At 65.1% G+C, this 27,251-nt stretch overlaps 2 protein-coding genes across 9 annotated transcripts in view; one reads left to right on the top strand and one right to left on the bottom strand.

The window, feature by feature from the left end:
- Positions 1 to 2,168: 2,168 nt before the first annotated feature.
- Positions 2,169 to 5,563, top strand: TPSG1 (tryptase gamma 1). Its single transcript, XM_055366629.2, has 5 exons — positions 2,169 to 2,214; positions 3,851 to 4,022; positions 4,439 to 4,704; positions 5,010 to 5,155; positions 5,255 to 5,563. Exons 1-5 carry the CDS (start codon positions 2,169 to 2,171, stop codon positions 5,561 to 5,563), a joined length of 939 nt encoding a protein of 312 aa, XP_055222604.2.
- A 15-nt stretch (positions 5,564 to 5,578) lies between these two features.
- Positions 5,579 to 27,251, bottom strand: part of CACNA1H (calcium voltage-gated channel subunit alpha1 H) — a 67,164-nt gene continuing 45,491 nt past the window's right edge. For 2 of the 8 annotated variants that reach the window (XM_055364871.2, XM_055364876.2), the window contains 28 exons: positions 26,784 to 27,099; positions 26,548 to 26,640; positions 24,904 to 25,693; positions 22,887 to 23,329; positions 22,207 to 22,358; positions 21,137 to 21,322; positions 20,305 to 20,422; positions 19,993 to 20,148; positions 19,563 to 19,653; positions 19,206 to 19,414; positions 18,014 to 18,394; positions 17,291 to 17,391; positions 16,933 to 17,056; positions 16,775 to 16,843; positions 16,455 to 16,639; positions 16,125 to 16,251; positions 15,813 to 15,938; positions 15,614 to 15,703; positions 15,248 to 15,473; positions 13,488 to 13,639; positions 12,337 to 12,446; positions 12,043 to 12,176; positions 11,825 to 11,895; positions 10,407 to 10,485; positions 9,372 to 9,493; positions 8,759 to 9,203; positions 8,253 to 8,413; positions 5,579 to 7,369 (listed from right to left, as the gene is read on the bottom strand). In XM_055364871.2, the coding sequence (XP_055220846.2) occupies positions 6,356 to 7,369; positions 8,253 to 8,413; positions 8,759 to 9,203; positions 9,372 to 9,493; positions 10,407 to 10,485; positions 11,825 to 11,895; positions 12,043 to 12,176; positions 12,337 to 12,446; positions 13,488 to 13,639; positions 15,248 to 15,473; positions 15,614 to 15,703; positions 15,813 to 15,938; positions 16,125 to 16,251; positions 16,455 to 16,639; positions 16,775 to 16,843; positions 16,933 to 17,056; positions 17,291 to 17,391; positions 18,014 to 18,394; positions 19,206 to 19,414; positions 19,563 to 19,653; positions 19,993 to 20,148; positions 20,305 to 20,422; positions 21,137 to 21,322; positions 22,207 to 22,358; positions 22,887 to 23,329; positions 24,904 to 25,693; positions 26,548 to 26,640; positions 26,784 to 27,099 (6,271 nt within the window). In that variant the 3' untranslated portion in view covers positions 5,579 to 6,355. Of the gene's footprint in view, positions 7,370 to 8,252; positions 8,414 to 8,758; positions 9,204 to 9,371; positions 9,494 to 10,406; positions 10,486 to 11,820; positions 11,896 to 12,042; positions 12,177 to 12,336; positions 12,447 to 13,487; positions 13,640 to 14,890; positions 14,909 to 15,247; positions 15,474 to 15,613; positions 15,704 to 15,812; positions 15,939 to 16,124; positions 16,252 to 16,454; positions 16,640 to 16,774; positions 16,844 to 16,932; positions 17,057 to 17,290; positions 17,392 to 18,013; positions 18,395 to 19,205; positions 19,415 to 19,562; positions 19,654 to 19,992; positions 20,149 to 20,304; positions 20,423 to 21,136; positions 21,323 to 22,206; positions 22,359 to 22,886; positions 23,330 to 24,903; positions 25,694 to 26,547; positions 26,641 to 26,783; positions 27,100 to 27,251 lie in introns of all 8 variants that reach the window. The other 6 variants (XM_019012670.4, XM_019012669.4, XM_055364874.2 and 3 more) reach the window with 6 other exon arrangements.

Raw genomic sequence — 27,251 nt, 5'->3', positions numbered from 1 at the left:
AAGGGGTGCACTCGACTCCCAGCGCCCTCTCCAGCCCCACGTGACCTCTGCCTCTGCAGCCCCTGGAGGGCCCATCCCTCGGCTCCTGTTCTACAGGCCCAGCGTCTTGTTTATGAAGATGGACCTGGAACTCGGGCCCTCCTTCCTCCCTCTGGCCCATCCCGCCTTCTAGGGATCACAGAGACAGCCGGCGGTGACCCCCAGGGAACACTGAGCCCCTAGAAGCACTTCCACATGCCCAGTGGAGGTTTTGCGGGGTGGGAGTCGGAGGGATGAGACCCCAAAGGGAAGCAAGACGGCCTCTCAGGACAGGGCTGCCGGTGTAAGGAAAGGTAGACAGCAGGGGCCAGTCACTGGGTGGACGGGGAGGGCAGGCTCCAGCCTCAGAGCTTCTCAAATTAGATCCAGGATCCCTGAGAAGCTCAGTGAAGCTCACCCCAGTGACACTGGCAAATGTGAGCGTCAGCTTCAGCAGGAAGGGTCTCTCAGGACGTGGCGGGCAGGCTGCTGGCCAGGGCTGCAGCCACCTGCGTTTTGACTGGGACGGGGGTACCTGCTCCAAGGTCACCCATGTGGCTGCCGGCAGGAGGCCCTGGTTCCCTGTCACAGGGGGTGTGAGGGGGAGGGCAAGTGGTGGCGACAGGGTTCCCACCGAGAGGACAGCGCCCAGGTGGCCAGGCCACCGCGGACAGAAGCAATCCCAGGTCTCCCAGAGTCCTGGACAACAGGAGACCCCACCAAGCTGGAGGCAATCATCAGGGCCAGGCCCCCCTCCCCGTTCCTCAGTTGACTCTCCTGTCCAATGGTGGGGGGAACGGCGCCATGTCACAGGACTGCTGGGGCTCAGGGGATGGTGCCTGGAGCTTCTTCCTCCCCAGCAGGCCTGGAATCTGGGTCGTGTGGAGCACTCTGCGGGGAGTGGCGTACTGGGGCACAGGCAGAAAGACGGGGTCCCCAGTGCTGCAGGTGAATTGAGTTGGGACAGGTGAGAGCCCTGAAGTCCCCGCCTGTGGGGACCTGGGGACAGCCCTAGAGGTCAGGACTAGAGGACCTGGTTCCATGAAGACCCTGCCCCTCAGGCTCCCTCCTCACTGGGTGACATCGCCCTGTTAGGGGCACCCTGGGCCGGGGACTCGTGGCTCAGACCCCGCTCCCTTGTGTGGGGTGGGACTGTCCTGCCTCCCAAGGTGCCCCCTCCAGGTGTGCGGCTGCTGTGAGGGAGAAGGGTGCCCGGTCGTGAGTGCACTGCTGGCCCCGCATGCTGGTGTTGTCCTTATTCATCACCAGGAAAAACACTGACCCCCCAGTTCTCAGCCTTGGCTACCTCACGTGCTGGCGTGCAGGAGGCCAAGTCTGTGCCCAAGAGGCCACCTCCTAGTGGGTGATCAGGCAACTCCCTCCCACCCGTGGCTGAGTTTCCCCACATCAAAGAGGAGATCCCTGACCTAGAGGGTCTCAGCTGGACCCTCCAGCCTGGCCTGTGATTTGGATCTGGGGAGGGCGGCAGGAAAGTCCCAGGCGCTGCCCACGGCCCTTAATCAGCTGAGTCATCAGGCTGGGGCAACCAGGACGGTTAGGAAGGGCCAACCCAGGCTGGGCCGTGAAGCGGTGCCCATCTGATCTGCCGCGTGAGCACAGGACCTGCTGCCGGATGTGGGGACAGGGACTTCTCAAAGGGTGGTTGTCACGAGGGCCTGAGCTGTCTCCACGGGGCTGGTGGGCCTTGAGTTGGGACCCTCCTGAAGAACCCCCAGGACTGGGCTCCCAGAGGATGAAGGACAGGGGGTGGTGTGCCCCGAGGGAACCAGGGAGGAATTTTTGGAGGGGGCGGCAGTGAGAAGAACACTCACCCCTCCCTCAGCCCTGGCCCCGGAGCAGAGACCGGGTGAGAAGTGCTTGCCTTCTGTCCTTCCCCGCTTGCCCTTGACTGAGCCGGCCACTTGGTGCCAGGGCTGTGGCGTCCACACAGGGATAAATGGAGGTGACGACCCTTCTCTGATGTGCAGGAGGAACAGGTGGGGCCGTCTGTGGATCTGTGGAGCTCCGGCCTCCTCCTCCGTCCTCCCGCCCTGCCTGACAGCAGGTGTGTGGCCACCCCTACCCCCCACGCCCAGCAGGTCCAAGGGTCAGGCTGGCCCTCCTTCTTCTCCCTACAGTGGGCAGACACCATGGCCCTTGGGGCCTGTGGCCTCCTGCTGCTCCTGGCTGTGCCCGGTAGGTGACCCGGCCTGGGTGTGGGGATGGGGGGGCATCTGCTTCCGGCCTGGACCCCTGATGGGGGTGAAGCTGGTGGCTGATCTGAGATGGAGAAACATGCTGAGCCCCCACCCTGTGGGGCCCCGTGTCTCCTCTGAAGAGACTGCACCCCTGGCTGGAGGCCCAGCTGTCTGTGCTGGGGAGATACAGGAGGGGTGTGTGGGTGGGAGTTGGGGGTGTGGGATTTGGCAGTGCGGGTGGGAGTTGGGGGTGTGGGAGTTGAGGGTGTGGGTGGGAGTTGGGGGTGCCAGGAGTCCCAGGCCCTGGAACACTGGTGATTTCTTCCCTGAGCAGGACCTGGAAGGCGGGGAGGAGGCCCAGGCCTGAGGCCAAGCTCCCGGCCTCCAGCTGCCATTTATGGCCTGTGGCTCGCCCCACCCAGCCCTGAGCCAGTGAGACAGCAGCTGAGCCAGCCTCACCAGGCCGGGCCCCTCTGCTCAGGACCAGGCCCCGGCCCAGTGTCGCCCTGAGGCCTGGCAGGTGTCTGGCAGGGGCCTCTGGAGCCCGCACACCCCTTTCCTTGGCAGCCCCCTCCATCCTGGGCCCTCCGTCTTTCCCACAGGTGTGTCCCTCAGGACTTTGCAGCCAGGTACGTCTCTGACAGGTGTGGGATGTGGGGGAGGGTGCAGGCAAGGCCTGGCAGGAGGGCCTCGGTGACCCTCTCCTTCCCTGGGGTCCCACTGGGGGCCCAGGGAGGTCATCGTTTGTCGCCGTGGTTTCTGCTCGCATCTCTCGGTTGAGTGGGGCTGGCCGGAGTCTGCTGCAGGGCTGTCTCCCCCACCACCACTGCAGTCAGTCTGTACCTTGGGAGATGCTCTGAGGCCATCAAACAACCTGGCCCTCCTCGAACTTCCTTCCCGCAGCGTCCCCACCGTGGCCCTGGAACCAGCTGGGGGCTTTGCCGTGTGGGAGAGTCGGTGCCCCACCCCAGACCCGCTGACGATCTATAAATATCTACGTCTGTCTACATCCCAGCTTCCCTTCCATTCAGCCCAGTGGCCACACTCCATCACCAGCACAATTATCCAGCTCAGGCGGCCCCAGGTGTGGCCAGTGGGTCTCCAGCTGACTTCCTCTTAATTTCTTAACTTACTGAGGTGAAGTTTACAGAAGATAAAGTTACATTATCAAGCGTCCAATTCAGAGGCCCTGAGCACCTTGGACAGTGCTGTGTGCCCCCCCACCCTCCCAATTCTATCCAGCTTCGAATATCTCCACCACCCCTGAAGGAAAACCGGGGCCCACTAGGCAGCCACCCCCAGCATCCCGGGCCTTCTTGGGGGCTCCACCGTTCTCTGAGCCCCTTTCTAGCCGCCTAGGGTCCCTCTGCAGCCTTTCCACCGCCTCCGGGAGCCCTGGTTAGTTTGTGGAGCATGGCCCTTAGAAACGGCGACCTGCGCCCCAGGTGCGCTCACTGCTCCTGAGACGTCATTTCTGCTGCACCCACGATGCTTCTGGGGAGAGTCAGGCAGACGAGGGAGCTGAAGAGCAAAGTCCCCAAGAAGGCAGAGGTGTGGTCAGGGAAGGCTTCCTGGAGGAAGCGCAGTGGGCTTCTTGGGATCCCCACCAGGCACCCCTTCCTCCTTCGACTTAGGGTGTGGCCAGCCACAGGTTTCGGATGCAGGAGGCCGGATCGTGGGGGGTCACGCTGCCCCGGCCGGCGCATGGCCATGGCAGGCCAGCCTCCGCCTGCGGAGGGTGCACGTGTGCGGCGGGTCCCTGCTCAGCCCCCAGTGGGTGCTCACAGCTGCCCACTGCTTCTCCGGGTGAGTGTCTGGGTGGGCAGGGGCAGTGTCAACGTCCAGGCCCCAGTGGGGCATGTGCCAGCGCAGAGGCCTCCACTTGGTCTTGACTCACTCCGAGGCTTGGGAACTCTGAGCCTGCTTTCTTCCAGTGGAAAGGGAGGAGCTGGTTGCCCACCCTCTTGTGAGGTTCTGCCACCAGCCCCTGCTGGTGTCGGGCATGCTGCTGGCTTTTCCAGGGGCTGGCAGGAACCCCAAGGTGCTGCCGTGGTCCTTGCAGGGCCCTGCAGGGTGAGGCCACTGCCCAGGCTTTCTGCATCCCAAGCCCAGGAGGGAACAGCTGGGCTTCGAATGCCTGCAAGGGGGGGGTCTGGGCGGGGCCGACGCTGACCTCCAGCCTCCGCAGCCGGCCCCTCTCACCCAGCCACCTTCCCTCCCAGGTCCCTGAACTCATCCGACTACCAGGTGCACCTGGGGGAACTGGAGATCACTCTGTCTCCCCACTTCTCCACCGTGAGGCAGGTCATCCTGCACTCCAGCCCCTCAGGACCGCCGGGGACCAGCGGAGACATCGCCCTGGTGGAGCTCAGTGTCCCCGTGACCCTCTCCAGCCGGATCCTGCCCGTCTGCCTCCCAGAGGCCTCGGATGACTTCTGCCCTGGGATCCGGTGCTGGGTGACCGGCTGGGGCTATACGCGGGAGGGAGGTGAGGAGCCCCCGTGGGGATGCTGGGATGGAGGAAGGCAAGGGCAGCAGGAAGAGAGCTGGCTTGAGGAACGCTGACGCTACCGCCTGCTCCTGGTGGCTTCCACACCCAGCCAAGGCCGCCCCTATCGGCTGTCCCTTTTCAAAGCCTGTGTGGATCCAAAGCAGCAGCCAAACGTCAGATCACAACCCACGTGCCGTGACGAGGGTCGCGGTGGCATGGGACTTGTCTGGCAAGGTCTCCCATCCCCCCAGTGCAGGGCCTGGTGCCCCAACCTTCCCTGAAGCCTGTTCCCCCCACCCCAGAGCCTCTGCCACCCCCATACAGCCTGCAGGAGGTGGAAGTCTCCGTGGTGGACATAGAGACCTGCCGCCGGGACTATCCCGGCCCCGGGGGCAGCATCCTTCAGCCCGACATGCTGTGTGCCCGGGGCCCCGGGGATGCCTGCCAGGTGAGCCCGCCAGGCCGTGACAGAGGACGGGGGCAGCTGAAGCCCAGGGAGGGGCTCCCCATCTTCTCGGTTCCCAATGCTCGCCTTCTCTGTCCTCAGGATGACTCCGGGGGGCCTCTGGTCTGCCAGGTGAATGGTGCCTGGGTGCAGGCTGGCATTGTGAGCTGGGGTGAGGGCTGCGGCCGCCCCAACAGGCCGGGAGTCTACACTCGTGTCCCTGCCTACGTGAACTGGATCCGCCGCCACATCACAGCATCAGGGGGCTCAGAGTCTGGGTACCCCAGGCTCCCCCTCCTGGCTGGCTTCTTCCTCCCCGGTCTCTTCCTTCTGCTAGTCTCCTGTGTCCTGCTGGCCAAGTGCCTGCTGCACCCATCTGGGGATGGTACTCCCTTCCCCGCCCCTGACTGACGGCAGGAATCCAAGTGCATTTCTTAAATAAGTTACTATTTATTCCGCTCCGCCCCCTCCCTCTCCCTTGAGAAGCTGAGTCTTCTGCATCAGATTATTGCAACATTTAACCTGAATTTAAAAGCACATGAAACAAAGGTGTCAATGGGAATCTCGCGGCCAACGCCCCCAGATGTAGGGGAGGCCTGATTCGCATCGGGGCCGGGCGCATTACTCCATGGGGTCGGCCCCTTAGTGAGGTGTCACCATCTCCCAGAGTCACGGGACGCTTCTGGGAAGGCCCGAGCGGAACGGAAAGGGTGGTGGCTGGAAGGGGAGGGTGGTGAGGGCGTGACATGCGGACAAAATCTCAGACTGTGAGTGAAGGTGACATTGGGCCGCGGTGGCCGCAACCTGCCGCCGGCAAGGGCACAGGGCCCCCAGCGAGTGTCCTGTAACAACGCAGGGCCTGAAAGGACGTCACCTGGTACCTTCCCCTCTGGCGGGTGCCCGGTCTTCGCCCCACAGACGCGGCTTCTCTCCTGACGGGAGGCTGACCCAGTCGCCCGCACAGCCTCGGCTGGTAGCAAAACTCGGAGAAGCCCGAACCAGAACGGACGGAGGCTCGCGGGGCCCGGCAGCTACGCCTGCTTCGCTGGGCAGAGAACCAGGGCCTGGGCCGTCATCCTCCCCGGGCCTTTCTGCTCACGACGGGACCCAAGTCAGGGTCCATGCAGGGTTCTGCCTGGGCCTCCACCCCAGCGGGGCCCCCAGACCCCAGGGCCAAAGCCGTGGGCGGCACCAAGCCCCGAGCTACACGGGGTCATCTGCACCACCCCCTGGGGCAGGGGTGGCTGAGGGGGACCCTGGTTTCTCCAGAGGACACTGGGGGACTGTGAGGTACAGCCCCCGCCTCTTCTCTGGGGGGTCACCGACGGGCATGGGAGGCTCTGATTCTGGGGGTTCCAGGGGCACTATGGCCCCTGAAGAGGAAGCTCTGGATTCTGGCGTCACACTGTGGCTACCATCCAAGAAAGGGTCTCCACTGGGGACCCCGAGGTCCAGCGGCTCAAAGGCAAAGCTGGGGACGGTCAGGTGCTCGGCCCGGCAGGAGGCCTGGCCCCAGCGCTCCCCCTTGGCTGCAGGGTCCCCCCCGGCGCCTGAGCCCTCTGTGGGCTCCAGGGAGTCCCTGTGAGGAGTGGCCTCACAGGACGGGGTCCTACGTCTCAGGGTGGTGCTGCCGCCCTCTGCCGCGGGGGGCCGCGCGGAGCCCTCGTCCTCCGCAGGGGGTTCCACCGAGATGCAGGGGGGGCTCATCTTCTTCTTTCTGCGCGCACCCAGAGCGGGCTCGGCCTCAGGGCCCCAGGCCTTCGCCTCCCCAGGCTCCCCGCTGCCTAGCTCCGCCGAGGGCCGCCACTGCTCGTCTGCCCGGCCCGGCTTGTCCAGAAAGCCCTGAGCGTCCACGCTGTAGAGCCCGCGCAGGTCCCGCTCGCCGCCGGCCACCGGAGAGGCTTCGGGGCCATGGGGCTCGGCTGTGGGCTGCCAGGGGCAGGCGGAGCTGGTGATGTGGCTGACCTCCTCGTCGGCTGGGTCTGAGGCCTCGGCCTCCTCTCTGCCCGGGGCCGCTGGCCGGCTGGAGACGCAGCGCTGTCCGAAGGTATGCTTACGAGTGCGGACGCTGGCGGGCCGTGGGGAGCGTGGTGGGGACTGCAGGGAGCCCCCCTGGGTCACCGGCCTCACCGGGGTTTTCTCGCCAGGCTCTGCAGGATCCAGGGTGTCCCTAGGGATGTCAATCTTCCCTTCCAAGGAATCGGTGTGCACAGCCTCCTGTGGGGGCGTAGAGTCAAAGTGAGGGGCGGGGCCCTGGGAGAGCCCTATCAGTGGCCAGGGCTCGGAGACCCCTCACCATCTGGGTACTGGAGAGGCCAAACTGGGCAGGTCCCCTGGGTGGCTCCTGACCCTCGAGATGAGGCTGGAAGCCACTGGTGTGGACGTCCTAGTCTCACTCCTGACCTGTGAGGCTCCCGGAGAAAGCCTGCACCCGCTGCTCTGTGGGCAGAGATGCCATGGCCCCCAGGGGCACGGAGCTGAGGCTGAGGCCACCTCCCCACCCCTGGACATCAGCAGCCCAGCTGGGCACCCCCAGGATGGGGCTCTCCTAACTGCTCCTGTGTGGTACAGGGGTCTTGTACTGGGCAGCAAGACGTAGGGAAGGGCAGGAAGAGGAGCTGAGGCTGCAGGTGGGCAAGGCTGGGACATCTGAACACAAGCCAGGACTGAAAAAGCCGCTGTCTGCCCACCATGGGACCCATGCCCACATGGGGCCCGAGAAACTGCCATCTGCCCGCCGTGGGCCCTGGGAAACTGCTGTCTGCCCACCACGGGGCCTGAGAAACTGCTGTCTGCCCGCCATGGCGGCTGAGAAACCGCTGTCTGCCCACCGTGGGGCCTGAAGCCATGGGTCCAAGGAGAAGACTCAGGTCCCTGTAGCCAGGAGCTCTGCAGCCACAGGCTCACAGGCCTGAAGACGCACCTGGGCCCAATGCTCCGAGATCCACCAAGCAGCAGGCAGAAAACTTCGGAGCCCCAAGGACCCAGTGCCACCCTCCTCCTGCTTTGTCCTCGCCTGCTGGTCCTTCAGATGAGACGAGGCATCCCTGCAAGCCCCCCATCCCCGCCAGCCTCCACTGCAGGCAACGGCTTCTCCTACCTGTCTGCAGAGCAGCCGGCTGAGGCTGGGGGAGCGGGCTGTGCCCCGAGGGGACAGGGCGTGGAGGGGCTCGCCGCTCCTGGCTGGGGACGACACAGCCAATGGGATCTGGAGGGAGGCACAGGACTCTGCGGGCGGAGAGTGCACAGAGGCAACGGAGCCTGGGGCAGGGAAGAATCTAAGCTGGCAGCTCTGCCCCTGCCTTCCTGCCCAGCTGCCACCCACCCCCGTCCTCCCCCAACCTGCCACCATCCTCCTTCCTGGCCAGCCCCAGCCCGACCCGTCCTCCCTCTCACCTGCCCACACCCAGCCTCCTCAATCTGGCCTCCATCCTCCTTCCTGCCTGCCCCCATCCTCCTTCCAGCCCATCCTCCCTCCTGCCCTGCTCTGGCCTGACCCATCCTCCCTCCCACCTGCCCCCATCTTCCTCCCTGTCCAGCCATCCTCCCTCCCACTGCCCAGTCCTGCTTCCCACCCAGCCCACATCTTCCTGCTGGCTGCCATACCCAAGGGGGTGCCGGCCCCATAGGTCTCCATCTCCACCTCCTGCAGCGGGCGGGGGTGGGGCACTGAGGCAGGCACCACGGGCCTGAACATGTAGCTGTCGTTGGGCAGCGAGAGCATCCTGGACACGGACACCTTGCGTGCAACCAGGAGGTTTGGGGCGTCCCTGGTGCCCGGACTCTCCTGGGGCGAGGGAGGCCTGTCCACGTCCACCCGGCGTGCACTCCCGGGGCCCTGCGCCATCTCCAGCTCGATCTCGGCGTCCAGCTCCGCATCCTCCCGTGCCTCCTTGTTGCTCTCCTCCAGGTGCTTCATAAGCACAGCCACCACCACGTTCACCAGCACGAACTGGGCCACCAGCACGAAGGTCACGAAGTAGACGGGCGACAGGGCCGGCAGGTAGCTCAGGCAGTGCTTGTCCTCACGGGAGCACTCACGCAGCGTGTCCTGCGGTGGGAGGCAGCTGTGGGCCGGGGTCCACACCCACCCGCGGGCACCGCCCTGGCAGTGCCGTCCCCTTCCCCCTGCCCTGCAAGGACGGATCCGACCGGTCCTGGGAGAGCCTGAAAAACTGCTGGGGCTGCCAGGTGCCAGGGGCACGGCCGCGGCGGGTACCTTCATAATCCCGTTCCAGTTGTCCCCTGTGGACACGCGGAACAGCGTGAGGAAGGCCATGCCGAAGTTGCTGAAGGTGGCGTGCCTGCTCAGGCCCTCGCAGGGGTTGTCTTCGCTGCACTCTGCGGGGAGGGAGACCCCGCCCGGTCAGCCGCGCCCGCTCCGGGTGGAGGCGGGACATGCACCCAGCCTCCACATGCCCCTTGGGGAGCCCAGAGGCAGGGTCAGCCCGGAGGATGTGGATGACGAGGCCCTGGCGGTTCGACCTGCCTGGCAGAGGCTGACCCTGGGTGTGAGGTCGGAGCCCCTGGGCTGAGGCCCCTGCTGCCGCACCTTGGCTGGGGCTCATCAGGCCTGGCGGCTGCCATGGAAGAATCATTATTGTCTGTGTCTGTGACTGCGCGTGGCGGGGAATAAGTAGGCGCCGGCTGACCAAAATCAAGCTTACCTGGTGGACAGACACTGGACTGTGGCAATGTCACACCCACTGTCAGGACAGGGCCCGGGGGAGGGCCCTGCAGGGACTGGGCTGTCCCGGCGGAACCCGGCAGGGGCAGGGCTGGGCCGTCTAAGGAGGGTCCCCACCTGCCCCGCCCAGCCTGGGCCGAGGCTGATGCCTGGGTGGGGGCCTCAGGAGGCTACGGCCACCAGGTAAGGGGACACAGCCAACATTTGTCTCCTGGGACCATGTGACGTTGGGCATGGCGTGTGTTTCCAGATGTTTGTGTGTGCACGTCTCTAGGTGTACTTGCTTCCCCTCACGTGTGGCAGGCATCCCTGTGTCTGTGTTGCTGTGTGCACGTCCGCACACGTGTCACAAGCCTGGGCACATGCCTCTGCGTCGACACGAGACTCGGCCTCATGCAGAAAAGGCTCCGGAAGCAGGGCCGGGTGAAGACGCCCAGGAGGTGTGTGCCCTCTGCCTGATCAGGCCCCACGCTATTTGCAAGCATGTACCTGCGTGTGAGTGGATGGGCACAGGGGCGCCTGTCAGGACCCCATGTGTGCCAGGAGGAGGGCGCAGGGGCCACTCACCCAGCCTCCCGAACAGCTCCACTCCCAGCGCAGCATAGATAAAAAACAGGAGCATGAAAAGAAGGCCCAGGTTCCCCACCTACACAAGAGAGAAGCAGAGCTGGGTCAGACGGGCGGGCAGGGAGGCCTCAGCCCACCCTGCAGGGCACTCGGCGCCTCGGCCACCAGACCCCACCTGCCCACCCTCTCCCAGGTGCTCCCGGCCCGAGCCAAGTGGAAGCAAGCTCCCAGAGCTGGGCGGGGACCCCTGTTCCTCAGCCCCATGCCCCTCTTGGGGCATCATGACCTCACCAGGTAGACAGAGCCCACCCCTCTGTGCTGGCCCGCACTGGCTTCTCTCTTCCTCCGCCCTGCCCCTGAGCATCAGACTCTGGCCCACAGCCCACTCCACACTCTGCCCAGCAGGTTCCCCAAGGCCTAGCATGCTCTTCCTGGGGGCTCTGGCCCGCCCTGTTCAGCGGCTACCTCAGAGATCCCATGGCGGGGCCCAGGCCAGCACACAGCTGACTGACGGGTCCCGGCAGGTGGGCCTGGGCCTCACCCCTCCCCTGCCACAGCTCTCTTGTGAGCCACCCCACCAGCCCCAGCATTTGCACACACTGCCCCGCTGGGCGGCGCACCCTCCAAGGCTGGCCAGGTCTGCCCTATGCCACGCCCCTTCTCTGCACAGCTGAGCACCTGGTGGAGTGGTACCTGGCCCTCGGGAGTGTTACTTGGACGAAGCTAGGCACGCCGCTGAGGACAGGGTGAGTGGGGACAGCTGAGGTGGGAGGCAGAAGACAGGCGGGGGCAAGTGACAGATGGCGCAGGGACAGGAAATGGGTGGGAACAGGAGAACGTGCCGGGTGCATAGGCAGCCGTGGGGGTGGGGGGTGGCTGGGAACATGGCTGGGCTGGTGGATGGACGGACACACGGGGGTTGGATAGGTGGACTAGAGGCTACGGACGGGACAACGCGTTGGGTCTCTTGGCTTTGGAGGACAGAAAGGATCTGGGCAGGGGCCAGGGGCACAGGAAGCAGGGAGGCTGGGCCCGTGTGGGCTCCGGGGGGTCCCCGGGCCCGCAGCCAACGCCTGCATCCTGGGTGTATTCCTGGGCCCACACACACCCACCTTGGCCACCTGCTGCCCTCTGCCTGCATCCCTCTGGCTCTCCATGGCCCCTGCCTCTGGAAGTGCACCGGGGAGGTGGCCCCGGTTATGAGTCTTGCCCAGAGGATTGAGGCCAGAGGGCAGCGGCTGGATCCACCTCTGCCAGCCCAGCCAAGCCATGCACTGCACACAGCAGGGACACAGCTTCAGCCACCGCACAACCGAGGGACCAGAGAGACGAGTGAAGGGGAGAGGAGGATGGCGAGGCGTTCCCTGCAACCCCGTCTTCCGGGGGCCTGCGCTGAGGACGGCGTGGGCTCCACCTACCTGGGGGAGAGCTTGCACCACAGTGTCCAGCAGGGCACGCATGCCCGTGGCCATCTTCAGCAGCTTCAGCACTAGGGCCGGGAGCTGAGCGTCAGCAGGGCTGGGCGGACCCTCCCTGCTGCGCGGGGACCCTGGCCGCCCCGCCCCTCACTCCCACCCAAGGCTGAGCCCCGACCCTCCACCCGCAGAGGGAACCTGGCGGGCACGTGGGCACCTACCACGGGCAATGCGGAGCACGCGCATGATGCGGATGATGGTGGGGTTGATGGGCAGTGCGGCGTTCATCTCTATCTCCTCCAGCGTGATGCCCATGAGTGACAGCAGCACGATGGCCAGGTCCAGCTGGTTCCACCTGTGTGGCCGGAGGCTCAGCGCACGCGTCTGGGGTCCCTGCCTCAGCTCAGCAGCATTGCTTCTGCAGACCCCCGTGGAAAAGCCTGCGGCCTCACCTGCCCCCAGCCCCTAGAGCCCTGAGGGGCCCCCAGAACCCAAGAGGGCCCCACCACACACACCTGTCCTTGAAGAACCGACGGAACCCAAATGCTACCAGCTTCAGTGCAGCCTCGAAGACAAACACGATGGTGAACACGTAGTTGCAGTACTTGAGGGCCTCGTCCAGCGACTGGGGGTGGAGGGTCGGGCGGGCTGAGGTGGGGCTGGGGCCACCGCTCTTCCCCCTGGCTCCCACTCTGCACGCCCGAGTGCCCCTGCTGGCCGGCCCTGGGGGCTCCTAGGTCAGCTCAGTAGCTCCTCCCTGGGCACCGGGAGCCTCTTCGGCCCTCCTCCAGCCCAGCATACAGGAAGTGCTCCGTAAGTGTCTGATCAGGTGAATGAGTGAAAGGTACCCTCCCAGCATCCACAAGACCAGCTGAATGCCACTGTCTCCGGGAAGCCACCCTGAGCCCCCAGCCCATTTCACACCCTGCAGCCATCTGTGCACCCCGATGGCAGTGTCCTGACCTCCCACCCTGTCTTCTACTGACTTGAGCACCTCGGGGACATGGGGACATGGGCTCACAGGGCCCAACTCTGAGCACCGACGGTATGCAGCCTGGGCTGGGCTGGGAGGTACTGCCCAGATGGACCTGGGAGCCCCTCACCCTCTGACGATGAACCTCCGGAGAGGGAAGATCCTGCCCCTCCCAGCCCAGGCTCCTGGCCTCTGGCCACGGCCATCCTCGACTCCACACAAAACGCTTTCCATAGAGCCGAGTCTGTTCAGCCTCAAAAGCTTACTGCTACCCAGAGGCTACCTCCTTCTTCTAGAAGGCTGGGAGGACGAAGTCCTTCCACTGAGGAAAGGAGAGGATGCAGGGGGACCCGAATAAAGGAAAACTCCACCTCAGGCCTGCCTGTCTCCCACCCCTCCCCATGGGTCGGATGCTCACGTCCTGCCAGCCCCTCCTTGGGTGGGACACTCACCTCCCGCCAGCCCCTCCTTGGGTGGGACACTCACGGCCAGGCTGGGGAGGGGCCCCAAGGACAGGGGGAGGGGGGTTTCAATCAACGTTAAAAGACCTGTGTTCACACAAAACCCCACATCCCCACGCAAACCCCAGCGAGGGCTCAGCGGAGTGCCAGTCCAGGGTTGCGCCCACTGTGTTGGCTGCCCCACTGGGGGTGCCCCAGCCCCTGGGCCCCCTTGCGGCCCCCTTGCACCCACCTTGGGTTGGTTATAGTGCTCCATGGACATGGTGATGACGTTGACGCAGATGATGAAGGTGATGAAGATGTCCAGATAGTGGCTGGTGCACAGCGAATGAATGGAGCGGCGGGTGGGTGAGTAGTCCGCATAGTAGGGCCGCCGCTGGGCCTCTGCGGGGAGGGCGGCCGTGAGCGCCGGGCAGGAGGGCCGCCCGGCGCTCCTGGCTCCTGCAGACCCCATCCTCCTCCTAGGTGGCCACGTGTAGGGTAGAAGCTGGGGGCCCACGGCTCATGTGAAGACGGGGCTGGCCATGCCTCATGGCAGGGCTCACATAAGACTGGAGAAGGGGGACTCTCAGGAAAAGGACCCTGTTCTAGGTGAGATGCAGCTCCCTGGGGAGTTGGCTAGGCCAGGAGGCCTGGGCTGGAGCAGACCTTTGGGGCAGGCCACTGACTAACCTCCTCCTCAGCAACGCGGCCGCGTCCCAGGCAGCCCCCAGGAGTGGGTACGAAGCTGAGATGGCTCCCCAACATCCCAACTGGGTGCCTGGCAGGGCCCGCCCTCCTGGAGCTCCCAAGTTGGCACAGCACGTGGCTGGGCCTCTGTGTCCTACTCCTTGCCTGGCCTCAGGCTGAGACACTAATGAAGGGCTGGGCAGGGCAGCCCCACTCCATCTCTCGGTCTGGGCCCACAAGGCCTCACTGGAGCAGAGACGAGAGTGTAACCTGCCCTCCTCTGGCCACCAGCCCAAGTACCTCCCCTCCCCATCCTCCAAGGGGCCATGGGCTGTGGTCTAGGGTCTGCCGGACTCCAGACCATCTGAAGTCGGTGCCCGCCATCTGCATGTGTCCCCCAGGCAGGTGTGCACTGAATGCTCGGCCCCCAGGGCCCCTCTACGTACAAGGAGAAGCTCCCGCGGGTGAAGGCGTGAGCTGCCACCACACCCCAGGACCTGCCTCGGCCACAGAACCACACACGGGTGGGGACTGCTGGCCCAGGGCCTGGAAGAGCAGGATCCACCCCCCACCCGACCCTCATGCTCTGCGGCCGGCATGCAGTCACTGAAGCACTCAGCGCAGCCCGGGCAGCCGGAGGGGGCCCGCGGCCAGTCAGGCTGGACCAGCAAGGACACAGGACAGCCACAAGCCTGCAGGGGTGTGGGCGGCCCCTTGTTGCTCTGGGTGTCCCGGCGCACGGCGGAGATGCAGGCAGACTGTGAGCCGGGCAGAGCCGCACGCGTGCACGCACACAGCAGCCCGGACACTGGCGGGCGAGCGCAGCCCCTCCTCACGCCACACGCCCAGCACCTCCGGCTGCCTGTGCCCACCCTGCGGAGGACCCCAGCAGGCCTGGGATGCCCGCCCTTCCCCGAGCAGCGGCCGCAGAAGCGGGGCCTGAAGCATGCGGGACAGGGCCGGTACCTGGGCTGGGCAAAGTGCCTGGAAAGACAAGGAGATGGTCTGAGGGCCGAGGGCGTGGCGCACTCGGGCCTGGAGCCCTCCCTGCTCTCCCTCAGCCCCCGTGTCTCGGGGGCTGTGCTGGATCCTCGTGGAGCGAGGACTCGGTGGGGAACCTGCCCCTTGGGCGTTGGGGATGGGGTTGGGGGTGTCTCCTCCTCTCCTGCCATGGCGGGCTCCCCGACGGCCCTCTCGGGCCAGCCCCTCCAAGGCCCGGCCCCCATGCAGGCCCAGGCAAGGCGGGTGGCGTGCAGAGCCATTCGGGGAGGCCGGGGCGGGAGTGGAGGGGCTGGAGGGCCCGGTGGGCACACAGGTACCGACCCGCCACCGCCACCGCCACCGGGAGCGCCTTACTCCTGCGCCTCCTCTCTAGGCGCCGCAGCCGCTTCTCCTCTCGCCGCCGCGCCTCCTCCGCCTCCTGGTGCTGCCGGCACTTGTGGAAGTTCTCGACCACGACGCCCACGAACATGTTGAGCACGAAGAAGCTGACGATGAGCAGGAAGGAGATGAAGTACAGCAGCATCCAGGGGTTGTGGTTCTGCACAGGCTGTGGCACAGAGGCGGTGGGTCCCCGCCCACCTGCCCCTCCAGGGGCCCTACCCAGGATGGCCCCCCGAGTCCCCAGAGGCCAAGGCAGCCGCTCGCGGGAGACCCTGAGGTGACCCAGCTCGACCCGCCTGTGCGCACCTGCTGGTCGACACCCACGGCGTCCAGCCCGTCGTACATGATGTTCACCCATCCATCCTTGGATGACAGCACGAACAGCGACATCAGGGCCTGAGGGCCAGAGCCAGGGTCACTGGCGAGGGTTGGAGCTGGGGTCGCTGGCCCTCTCGCTCCAGGGTGTCCTGGAGACCCCCGACTCCCACCTGGCCGCCCAGCCCACCTGGCCCAGGTTGTCGAAGTTGTACTTGCGTCGCACCCAGCGGTAGTGGGCGGCCCGGCACTGTGCCTTGGTGGAGATGTTCCTGGTGTCGGAGCCCTCGCAATAGTAGAACTTCCCTTTGAAGAGCTGACGGGGTGTGACGGTCACCGCGGAGGGCCTGGCCTGTGCCCCACCCCACACCAGACTTCCTGGGGCGCGAGTGAGGCCCGAGCTGTCCCTCCCCGTCCCGCAGCGGCGCTGCTGGGAGCCACGCTGGGAAGGCAGACCCTGTCTGTGACGGGGCAGACCCCCGGGCACGTGGGGGCCACACACCTGCACACCCAAGATGCCAAAAATGATGAAGAAGGCGCAACAGATGAGGACGATGTTCCCAATGGGCCTGAGCGACGATATCAGTGTCTCCACCACCAGCTTGAGGCCCGGGGCCCGGCTGATGACCCTGGAGGGGAGTGAAGGATACACTGCGGTCATCTATGGCAGCAGCTGCCAGGCGCTGGCAGAGCTCAGCAGAGGTCCCAAGGTGGGGCCGAGTGGGCGGCCTGCGAACAGCCCAGGACCACAGGAGGAGTAATGGGCAGTGGCATCAGGGGACTGTGCTTCCAGGTTGCCCCGGGAGCCCACGGGTGCCCCTGCCCCCCCCACCTCAGAGGCCGCAGGGTCCGCAGCAGACGCAGCACGCGCAGAACGCCCAGGATCTTGGCGCCACCAGCCGAGGCCATGGCCACGACAATGTCCACCAGGGACACCAGCACCAGCAGCCCATCCAGCAGGTTCCAGCTGCTCTGCAGGTAGGCGTGCTCCCCGGACAGCAGCCCCAGGGCCACCACCTGCGGAGGGCCAATGGCACTGAGCTCAGGCTCAGGCGTGGGGGGTCTGGGGAGCTGGCGCGCTGCTGGGTGGGGGTGGGGATGAGGGCAGAACGGGGACCTGGGAACAAGGGCAGTCCCCGGGCCCCGCGGTACCTTCACCATCATCTCCGCCACGAAGATGGCCGTGAAGATGTAATTGGAGACGCTGAGGAAGACCCGCTCCTGCCGGGAGAGGACGGTGGGGGGCTGTGTCCATTCCACCCCTCCCTGGGGGTCGTGGTGGCCCGGGACGATGGGGTTGGCTGACTCACGGTGCTGCCGGGGTCAATGTCAGGCCTCTCCAGGGCGATGGTGACGCAGTTGAGGAAGATGAAGACGAGGACCACGTGATCAAACATCTTGTGTGTGATGACCTTCTGGCAGGAGACGCGGAACCTGGGTGGGCGGGGGCGGGTGAGAGGTGGGGCGGGGCGGCATGGATGGCAGAGCGGATGGGGGTTGCAGGACAGCCCTAGCCAGGCCTCCACTTCAGCCCCGGTCCCTGCGGTGTGAGAAGGGGTGCCCACTCGGAAATATCCACCATGTGCTAGCCCCACCCAGGGGGGACCTGGGGGCGGGGGTCCCGTGGGGTGGAACTAGCCATGCAGCCTCCTGACCCGGCCGCCTCACCCGTTCTGTGGGGAGAAGAGGTAGAGGGCCCAGGCCTCGCGGCTCCGGCACCACTGGGGCTTGTAGGGCTCCAGCACTTTATGCAGGCGGAGGCAGCAGCTCTGGGGGATGAGGAGGCGGCTTCTCAGAGCCTGCGCCTGCCTGCCCGGCCCCCCATCAGGGCCCTCTGTGCTCAGCTCAGCCACCCCTCCCAGCACCTTCTCAGCCTTCTCCATCCTCACTCCTCACCCGCTGGCCTTTGGGCTCTGGCTTTCTGGCCTCTGGGGCCCATACCGTGGAGCCTCCCCCTTCCCTACCCTGGTGACGGCAGAGTGACCCGTGCTGGAGTCCACAGGGCCAGGTGAGTGGGTGCTCTTGGGTCCCTGACTCTGGGAGTGGTCCTTGACCCACGGGAGCCTGAGAGCCTAGCGGATGCCTGGCCCTGCCTCGGCAGCAGCTCTCGGCCAGTGGCTGACCCATGGTGCAGAGCCCAGCCCCCGCATGCAAGCCATACGTGGAGCATTTAGCTCACAGCCCCTAGACGACAGAGGGGGGACTCTGGGATCATCTGTGGCTGAATCCCTGAACGCTGCTGGATTCCTCCCTGGCCTGGCCTGCTCCTCTCCCCTTCTGAATCCCCTAAGTCAACAACACGCCCTGAATTCCATCTCAAATCCCACGTGAGGGAACCTGCCCCAGACAGACGAAGGTGACTCGGCGGTGGGCGCGGGGCCACGCACTCACATCCTCCGAGTCGTCGTCAAGCTCGGCCGCGTCCTCACGGTGGCTGTCGATGCGCAGGAAGAAGTCGCTGGGCAGGGCCACCATCTGCCCGTTGCGATCGCGGCACTTGGTAGGCGGGAGGGTGGCCGGCCGCAGGGGCCGTGGGTCCAGGGACTCGGCCCGCCGCAGTGGGGTGGCACGGGGCCCGGGCGTGGCCCTGCCGTCCTCAGCTTCGTCGTCGGTGCTGCCCTTGCCCTCGCCAGACAGCAGGGACTCGCGTTCCCCACACTGGCTGCGGCGCTTGAGGCTGGGGGCACGGCCCAGGCTGCTCCAGCTGGAGCGCCGGCTGCTCCAGGCGCCATTGGGGCCCCAGGGGGCACAGGGAGAACTTCGGAGGCTGGCCTGGGGGGTGGCGGGAGTCAGTGACCTGGTGGCATCACTATTAGCACCAACCGCTGGCATTACGGAGCACCCACTGTGTGCAAGCCACACGTGGATCATTTAACGCGTAGCCGTGCCAGGGAGGCACAGTGGAGGCTGTGATTTTAGGGGGACACCGAGCCAGCCGCAGGCGTAGCTCATGAGGGTCAGGGTGTCCGCCTCGCGGGGGTGATGCCCTGGGCTCTGCTGGGTCAGGGGCCAGAACCAGCCCAGGACCAGACAAAGTGTGGGTGGCCCCCGTGCCCCCAGGAGCACACTGGGCCTGCGGCTCTGCCTCACAGCTGCCCGGCTTCCTCCCCTGCTAGCGCGTCTGGCTCACTCCCGTGCTCCGTGTCTGTTGTGGGTGGTACTGCCTGGAGTTCGTTTCAAAACTGCTCCCCACCAGTCCCCCTGGACCCAGAGAGATGCCCTGGCCGTAAAGGGAATCGGGCTGCTTCTGGTGGCAGCGGAACCCCCGCCTGGCCTGCCGTCTGTTTGCCGGGCACGTTTCTGCCCCTGCTTGCTTCGGTCTTTCTGTGCTGTGCGCTGCGCACGCTGCTAGACTGTTGGGCGCACGGAGCTTCCGCGTCTGCCCCTTTACACCGGCCTCGCAGATCAGCAGCCACAGCTTCCGTTTCCGGAAACCAGAACACTCTTTCTCAGTCTCTGCACAGGGCTGGGACTTCAAGGGTGTGGGGGGTGGGACCCTCACTCATCTTTGGGGAAGGCCATAAGGAGCCACGCAGGGAAAACCTGAAGGGGCCTGAGAGCTGGGGCAGGAGATGGTCCCTACCGGAGGCTTCTGGTCTCCCAGTGGCGGGTCCCCGGAGCTGCTGCTGCCACGCCTAGAGTCTGGGAGGCTGGGGACTGCATCCAGGAATGGCGAGCTCTTGGGGGTAGGCATGGGCGTGGCAGCTGTGCACATGATGAGGGGAGGGGACAGGCTGCCTCGTCCCTCCAGGTGCCCGTTGGGGGTCACGGCCAGGGAACACATCTTCAGTTCTGCGGGACGGAGGAATGGGCCCCTAGAGCTGCCAGGCTCCCAGGACCAGGAATCCCCCAACCTAGGGATCGCCTTATAGGGGCCCTGCCCGGCCAGCCCGGCGTACTCCACCCGCCAGAACCCGGACCACCCACCGACCACACGCACCCGTGGTCTGGAGTTCTCTGAGCTTGTGGAAGTCCTCCTCGAAGTGGACCGACGTCTTGTCCTCGTCCGTGTCGGATCTGTTGGCGTCGCCCTAAACCCAACAAAGCACAAGGCAGGCATGAGGGGCCCTGTGAGTGGGGACCCTTCATGCCGGACAGAAGGCTGGGCTGGCCTGGGAGGTGGGGTGTAGACAGAAGGGCCCAGAGGATGATGTCACTGCCAGGGTAGACAGGTAGGTGAGGAATCTGTCTCTCCAGACCGACCCCTGCCCACTCCGCTGGGCTCCTGGTCTCCCCTCTCCTCATGGCAGCCAGCTTCCCTTCTCTATCCCTCACCTCTCGGCAGGCCCCCCACACCCCTCCCATGGACCTGAAGCCCCGCTCTCTTCTCATCGCCCTCCTCCTGGCAGCCCCTCTCCCTGCCCCCTCACCTCTGCCTGGAAGCCCTCCACGAGGATGGCCACCAGCAGGTTGAAGAGCACGTAGTTGCCGAAGGTCATGAGGGCCACGAAGTAGAGGGCGGCCCAGGAGGAGGTGGAGGCCATGCCGTTGTACAGGACCACGTTCCAGTCCTCCTGGGTCAGGATCTGGGGGACAGCAGGGGGCCTGGGGTGGTCACCCCAGCCCCGAAATGCCGGCAAGTCCTTGGGGCGGAGGCAGCTATGGATGCGCAGGACAGCACCTCCACCTCTCTGGGGACCATACTCAGCACCCAACACTGCTGCGGGGACCCCGGGCACTACCTGGAACACGGTGACGATGGCCCACAGCAGGGAGTCGAAGTTCTTCCTGTCAGGCACGGTGTCTCCGGTGTCTGTCTTCAGGCTGAACTTGCAGCCGAAGAGGTGCATGCCCAGGATGCTGAGGGTGGGGGCAGGGGCGTGTTGAGGATGTAGGCAGGGGTGTGCTGAGCGGAAGAAGGTGGGGGAGCAGGAGGGGGGTGGGAGGAGGGAGGGGCAGGACCGGCTCTGCCCGTCTTGGCTCTCCTGGCCTCCTACCCTCCCTGGGCGCCCGAGCTCTCTGGCTTAAAAGGGACTTCCTGCCCCACAACTCAGTAGTGTCCATTCTACAGGCGAGAGAACCAAGACCAGAGGCGGGACAGACACAGGGAGGCCACTCTGGATTCGGGTGGCAACTGGAACCTGGGACACCTGCCTCATTCAGCCTCTCTGGACTGTGAGAGCCCAGACTGCCTGGCTGCCTAGCCTCCAGCCGACCCTGACCCTGAGCTCCAGGCTAGACTGGCACCCAGCAGGCGCTCAGAACACCCCAGTTGGAGCCTGGTGCCCGCCCCCACCCCTGGTATTCTGCTCTTATTTGAGTAAGTCCCCAGCTTGTCCACATGGCGGCCCATCTCTGACGCCTGCCATCTGACTCCCTGCATGTCTAGCGCGCGGCACACAGTAGGTGCCCAATCAGTGCTTCTCAAATGAAGGCAGCAGAGGCCGAGTGTCTGCAGATGCTCTGGGGCTGGTGGTGGGAAGGCTCCTTCTCCTTGGGGGGGTGCCCTGGGCCTTTGCCTCCCAGCTGCCCTGGGGTGAGACACTGGGCGGGCCGGGCGGGGGTTGCGCCCACCTGAAGATGAAAATGAAGAGCATGAGCAGTGTGCAGAAGGTAGCCACATTGTCCATGGTCTTCACCAGCACCACGAGTTGGCGCCGCAGGGCTGGCAGAAAGCGCACCAGCTTCAGCACACGCAGCAGCCGGAAGGTGCGCAGCACAGACAAGCCACCGTCCGCCTGCCCCACGATCTCCCAGACGCTGCGGACAGGTGGGGGCGAGGGTCAGCAGGGCCACGATCCCTGACCCCAGGCCCTCGTCCCACTGGAAGCAGGATCACCAGCCAGGGAGCCACAGCGGCCTGTGCTGCATCCCACAGATGGGAGAGGGTCTGGCTGCATCAAAGCACATAAACAGCTGTGGAAGCACCTCAAAAGCCGCTTACCTGCTGATGGCCCCGGTGGCTACCCGGCCCCCAGCGCCCCCTGGGAAAGAAGCCTGGCTCTGGCCAGGTCAGGGAAGCTCCTTCGCCGAGGGCGCTCTCCTGTCCTGGGCCTTCCACAGCCAGACCTGGCTTGTCCGTTCTGCTCACTCCCTCCCTGCCCTGGGATGTGAGACCCCGCACCCCTCTCTACTCTTGAGGGATAAGCGTCCTCCTAGGGGAAGACCGGGGGCGTTTCCCCTCAAATTTTCCCAATCCTTTCTGGTTTAATTCTCTTGCAGCAGATGCTCCCCCAGCAGCAAGCAAGATTCAGCCTTTTAAGCTGGTCTTTCTCGCTGGGCCCTGAGGCCACCCCACACCTGCTTTGTTCCTGCAGGGAACAGCTCGGCCCTGAGGCCACCGCACACCTGCTTTGTTCCTGCAGGGAACAGCTCCGCTAGTTTCTAGAAACATCCGAGACGCAGCTGACCTAACAGGTACGCACCCTGTAGTGCCTGCAGTGCATAGCGTCTGGGGAGGGGACTCTGCCCAGGACGGTCCCTTGGGCCACTGGGGTCACCAAGCACCTGCTTCCCATGGCCTGTCATAAAGAGCTGTCGTTGCACTTCCTCCCGTGCTCAGGGTTTTGCTCTGCACGTGGGATTTTTGCCAGAGAGTGGAGCTTCCCGGGCCCCTCTGGCCTGGGGAGAGGGTGGGGACCCACCTGATGACCACAATGATGCCGTCGAAGATGTTGTACGGGTTCCGGATGTAGCCCAGAGGGCCGCAGGCCAGCAACTTCAGCAGCATCTCCAGGGCGAACATGCTGGTGAACACGATGTTGCTGATCTCCAGAGCATTAGTCAGCTCCTCGGGCTGCAGGCAGAGGTGGGGACAGTTCAGGGGGCCCCACCCGCGGCTCCCACCTCTCCTCAGCACTGATCTGGGGCCCCACCCGCGGCTCCCACCCCTCCTCGGCACTGATCTGGGGCCCCACCCGCGGCTCCCACCCCTCCCCGGCACTGATCTGGGGCCCCATCCGCGGCTCCCACCCCTCCCCGGCACTGATCTGGGGCCCCACCCGCGGCTCCCACCCCTCCCCGGCACTGATCTGGGAGCACGTTTGGCTGCATCAAGACCCAAAGGGTCACGAGGGCTGCAGCAGCATCTCAAAAGGAGCCTAATCAGCTGCTGTCTAGAGAGGAGACCAGGAATCCAAGGAGATCCCCTCCAGTGGAGGCTCCGCACACCTGCTCTCCTATCCTCACCATCCCCGGCTTTCTAGGGCCCTGCCTGACCGTCCTACCATCAGGTCAGGCATCGGGGCTGCTGGAAGCCTCCTGAGACTCCCCAGGCCCTGCAAGCGTGACAGGGAGCCCACCCCGTGGCCAGGCCAGCCCGCACCTGCTCATGGTACTCCACGCCCATGCTCAGCGTGTTGACGAGGATGGCCATCATGATCCCACGGCTGAAGTACTTGCTGTCCACGATGCGGCGTAGCTTGCCGCTGAAGGTAACCCAGAGGCGGCCCATCCATCCTGGCTCGCCCGGGGCTGCCCTCTGCTGTGCCCGCCGCCGGGGGCTCCCTGGGTCTGGTGTGTCCGTCGCAGGGTGTGGTTGCGTGGGGTCCCGGCGGTCACCGTGCCGGACGTCCTGCGTGAATTCATAGACGCCACGGCCATCTGAGTCTCCACTTTCCGAGCCGCTGAGCTCACCCTCCGGGTCCTCCAGGGCACGGGTGCAGTACGGGCAGCTCTTCAGCTCACAGGTCAGTGTGCCTGCTGGGGGGCTGGGCAGGGGGCAGGGCACGCTGAGGCCCGACAGATGGCCAGGGGCCTGGCCCAGTCCTGCGGGAGAGGGCACAGACAGGGGCAGGCCCACTCAGTGGTGCTGCCATAGGGGCCTGGGAACCCACACACACAGGAGCGGTGGGGTGAATGTGTCCCCCCCAGAAAGATCCATCCAGAGTGCAACCTCCAGAACCTGCGAGTGGACTTCACAGAAAGTAGGATCTTTGCAGGTGTCATGGGTTACAATGAGGAATGAAGCTATCCTGGAGTAGGGAGGGCCCTAAGCCACGACTGTGCCAATAAGAAGAAACCAAAGACCCATATGAAGACAGACAGAGACCGCAGGGACGTGTCGACAAGCCGGGGACTGGCAAAACCGCCAGAACTTAGGAGAGGCGAGGAGAGTTCTCCCCTAGAGCCTCCAGAGGAAGCAACCCTGCAAGGCCTGGATTTTGGACCACTGGCCTCCAGAGCTGAGTGATTTTCCACTGTTCTAAACCCACTAGTTCGTGGGTACAGCAGCCACAGACATCAGAAAAACCATACATTTGGGCACACACCTGGGCACATTCGCACACACACCTGGGCACACACCCCCAACCCCCACAGCCGCATTCCTGCTCACGTACTGCGGCAGGGACACACTTAGGTGCAGAGACATTTGCCTGCCTTGGGCTGTGCCATCCACAGAAATATAACAGCAGCCACTTCCCAGCAGCCACAGCACACAGGCGAAGTTATCTACGGGATTCTGTTTGACTCGATGCGAGCAAACCATGGTCACTCCAACATGAAACTGACATGAAAATGACCAACGAGCCATCCTGTGATGTTTTCACGCTGTCTTTGGAGCCCGTGTGCCTCTTATAACACACAGCTGCTGGACTCCCACAATTCAAGGGCTAGGAGCATGCGCCCGACACTCTTGTCTGCACGCCCTGGGTACCAGCGCATGAGGGCACACAGCATCCCGGCACCCTCGCTCGCACCTCTCCCCACCACGGGGGACACACCCCTGCCTGCGTCTCTACATCTGTGTACAGAACCAGGAAGGGCCCCCAGGCCTGTGTGGAACCCTACCATCTGGGGGCCCTGGAGTCTCCCATTCACCTGGTGGACGGAGGCCCAGGCCCCGCATAGGAGAACCCCACGCCAGCCTCTCTTCCTGACTCTCGGTGACTCTGCGACGGTGCCTCCCCCACACTGCCCCACTCAGCGTCCCCACCTAGAAGGGGGGCCAGCCTCAACGGCCACGAAGGACGCTGCACATCCTCCAGGGAAGCGTCCAGGCTGTGGACACAAGCATATGGTCCCTCTCGGGGCCAGGCAGGGGCAACGGGATGCTGGCCCAGGAGGGTCTGACAAGCCTTGTCAGATTCAAAATCCCACCTCCGCAGCTACCACTCCTGCCGTGAGCTGTGGGCCACCGGGGGCTTGCTTTGGCACTGTCAGGGGCGGGACCTGCCTCTTTCCCCTTCTTATGGGCTCCAGAGGCATAGCTGGTCTGTTCCACAAGTCAAAGCCGGGCTCATCAGAGTGCCCACAATGGGTGTGGGAATGACACACCGGAGACCCTGCCCGCCCTGCCTAGGTCCCACCGCCTCCTCCGTGGGGTGGGGCTGGGTCCTCACCATGCTCCCCGACCACATGCTGGATGTTCTCGTAGGGATCAGGGCTGTTCAAGCTCAACAGGCTGTGCCCCCCGGTGCGTGGCGGTCCACCGGCCCACTTCCCCTTGGGTCCGGGGCTGGTGCTGCCTTTGCCGCTGCCCACCCCTGAGGGCAGGATCGTGGGGTAGTTCATGGTGCCCAGCCCTGTGGCCAGCTTGAGGCTGGCAGCGGCAGTGGCTGCAGCATGTGCCACCCGGGCCCTCTCCTGCGGCCCCTCTATGTGGCAGTCGGCATGGTAGATGCTGTGCACAGACTCTGCGTCGGGGGGTCCGCGGCCTGGGGAAGGTGGTGAGGGGGGCGCGCCAGCTCGGACCAGCCTGGTGTCGCAGGCGCCTGGCTCGGGGCCGGGCCTGCGGGGGCTGCTGTGGCTGAAATGGTAGTGGTGGTGGTGGTGGTGATGGTGGTGGTAGACCAGGTGGTGCACCGAGGCTGTGTGCCTGCCCGCCCGGCGCTGGCGGTGCCCGGGACCCTGGCCTTGCACAGCACTGGGGTCCACCTTCTTGCGCCAGCGGCTCTGCCAGCGGGCGTAGAGGCGCAAGCTGCGCCGCTTGACCTTGCGGAATATGTGGCCCACATACTTCAGCAGCTCTTCGTAGCAGCTGCCAGGCTCGGAGAAGCTGGCCAGCGTGCTGTCGTTGGACAGGTGGCGTGCCCGCTGCTCCCGCATCAGCTGACTCTCCCGCTGCTTCGTCTCCGAGAACTGCGTGGCAATCACCACCAGGCACAAGTTGATCATGAAGAAGGAGCCCACCTGTGATGGGGGCGGGCGGGTAAGTGGCAGTGAGTGAGCGAGTCTCTGATTCGCCACTGAGCCCTACCGTGAGCTGCCTGTTTGAGTGGGGGCCGCGTCATAGGCACAGTGGGCGGGGTGCCCTGCTATGGGCAGGCTGCTGCGGTGTTCAATGCTGAACCCCCACGTCTGGAATAGACGGCATACAGTAGCTGCTTTGTGCCTATCTGGATAAAAGACTTGGAACCCTCTTTCCTGCTTCTCCATGTGGCTCGACCCCTCCTTTGCCTGCAGATCTGGCCTTGAGGTGACCCTCTCAACGGTGGCCACTCTCCCCTCCCAGCACCCCAGGGGTGTTTCCTCCTGAGCACGGGCCAGCGTGCAGCAAGTCTCTAATCGTTCTCTTCGCGTGCTCTCTCAGAACAAGCTGGGGACGTCTGTCTGCTTCTGTTACCTGCTGGGCCCTTGCAGGGTGGCTCTAGGTACACCCAGGACCCCATAGACGTCTGCGGCCTGATTAACCCAACTCTGCCGGGACCCACTGGGGCCTATGAGAGGACCAGCTAAGGAGCACACCTGGGGCCACACACACCCGTGGAAAGTGGTGCTGGGAGGCTATGCACTCCCCAGAGGTGTTCCTGGCTCTTCAGCCCTGAGCCAGCACCCACAGGCCTGGACCCCGTCTAGGTGATGCCATGGCCTCTTGGGGTCCCCAGCCGCACCTCCCCACCCCCGCAAGCTCTGCCTCCCTCCCCTGTGTGCTCCCTTCAGCTGGAAGCCAGACAGGAGCCCCTATGACCACCCAGGCACCCTACCCCACCCCCAGCCAGCTAACACCAGGGCCCATCATGGCGAACACTGCCGCCCACACTCACGATGATGAGCAGGATGAAATAGATGAAGTTGTAGAACGAGTGGGCGTCCATGACGTAGTACATGATGTCCACCCAGCCTTCCAGCGTGATCACCTGGGGGGGCAGTGGCTTGACTTGGGCCCGCACGACCCCTCCTCCTCCTCCCCGTGCCCCTGGGGTCTGGGCTGGGGGGGCGAGTCCTGCACCCGCTCCCCTGCCGTGCCCCAGGGTCCCCGTCCCACCATCTTGCCGCCCACCTGGAAGATGGCAATCCAGGCGTAGCCGATGTTGTCGAAGTTGATGGCACCGTTGTGAGGGTTGGAGTCACCCGAGCGGCACACGTTGTAGTACTGGTTCCAGTTGATGCAGGCGTTGCGTGCAGCGCCCACCCCCTCGGCCTGCGGCTGCGTGTAGGCCTCCCAGCCCAGGGTGCAGGGCACGCGCAGCTCGCGGCGGCCGGGGATGTGCGAGCACTTCTGCATGCCGTTGTCTCGGCGCGAGGAGCAGATGAACGGGTTCTCCTCGCCCTCCTCCGTCTGGTAGTACGGCCGCAGGAAGGTCAGGTTGTTGTTCCTGGGGATGGGCACAGCCAGGGCCAAGAGGTACAATCAGGGTCAGGAACGGTCAGAGTCGGGGGCATGATCGTGATCAGGGACGTGATCAGGGTCAGGGACGTGATCAGGGTCAGGGCCAGTGGACTAATCATGGTTAGGGACGCACGGTTA

This window comes from Gorilla gorilla, chromosome 18 (genome assembly GCF_029281585.2).
Source record: "Gorilla gorilla gorilla isolate KB3781 chromosome 18, NHGRI_mGorGor1-v2.1_pri, whole genome shotgun sequence".
In the NCBI taxonomy this organism is placed as follows: Eukaryota; Metazoa; Chordata; class Mammalia; order Primates; family Hominidae; genus Gorilla; species Gorilla gorilla.
Note: the sequence above shows the minus strand (reverse complement) of the source record. Positions and strands in the feature narration are given on the sequence as shown.

Excerpts from the sequence above, each read along its gene's own strand:
- TPSG1 (XM_055366629.2), top strand. The coding sequence starts at position 2,169 with ATGGCCCTTGGGGCCTGTGGCCTCCTGCTGCTCCTGGCTGTGCCCG. Across the intron at positions 2,215-3,850 it reads GCTGCTCCTGGCTGTGCCCG|GGTGTGGCCAGCCACAGGTT; the intron begins GTAGGTGACCCG and ends CCTTCGACTTAG. Across the intron at positions 4,023-4,438 it reads GCTGCCCACTGCTTCTCCGG|GTCCCTGAACTCATCCGACT; the intron begins GTGAGTGTCTGG and ends CTTCCCTCCCAG.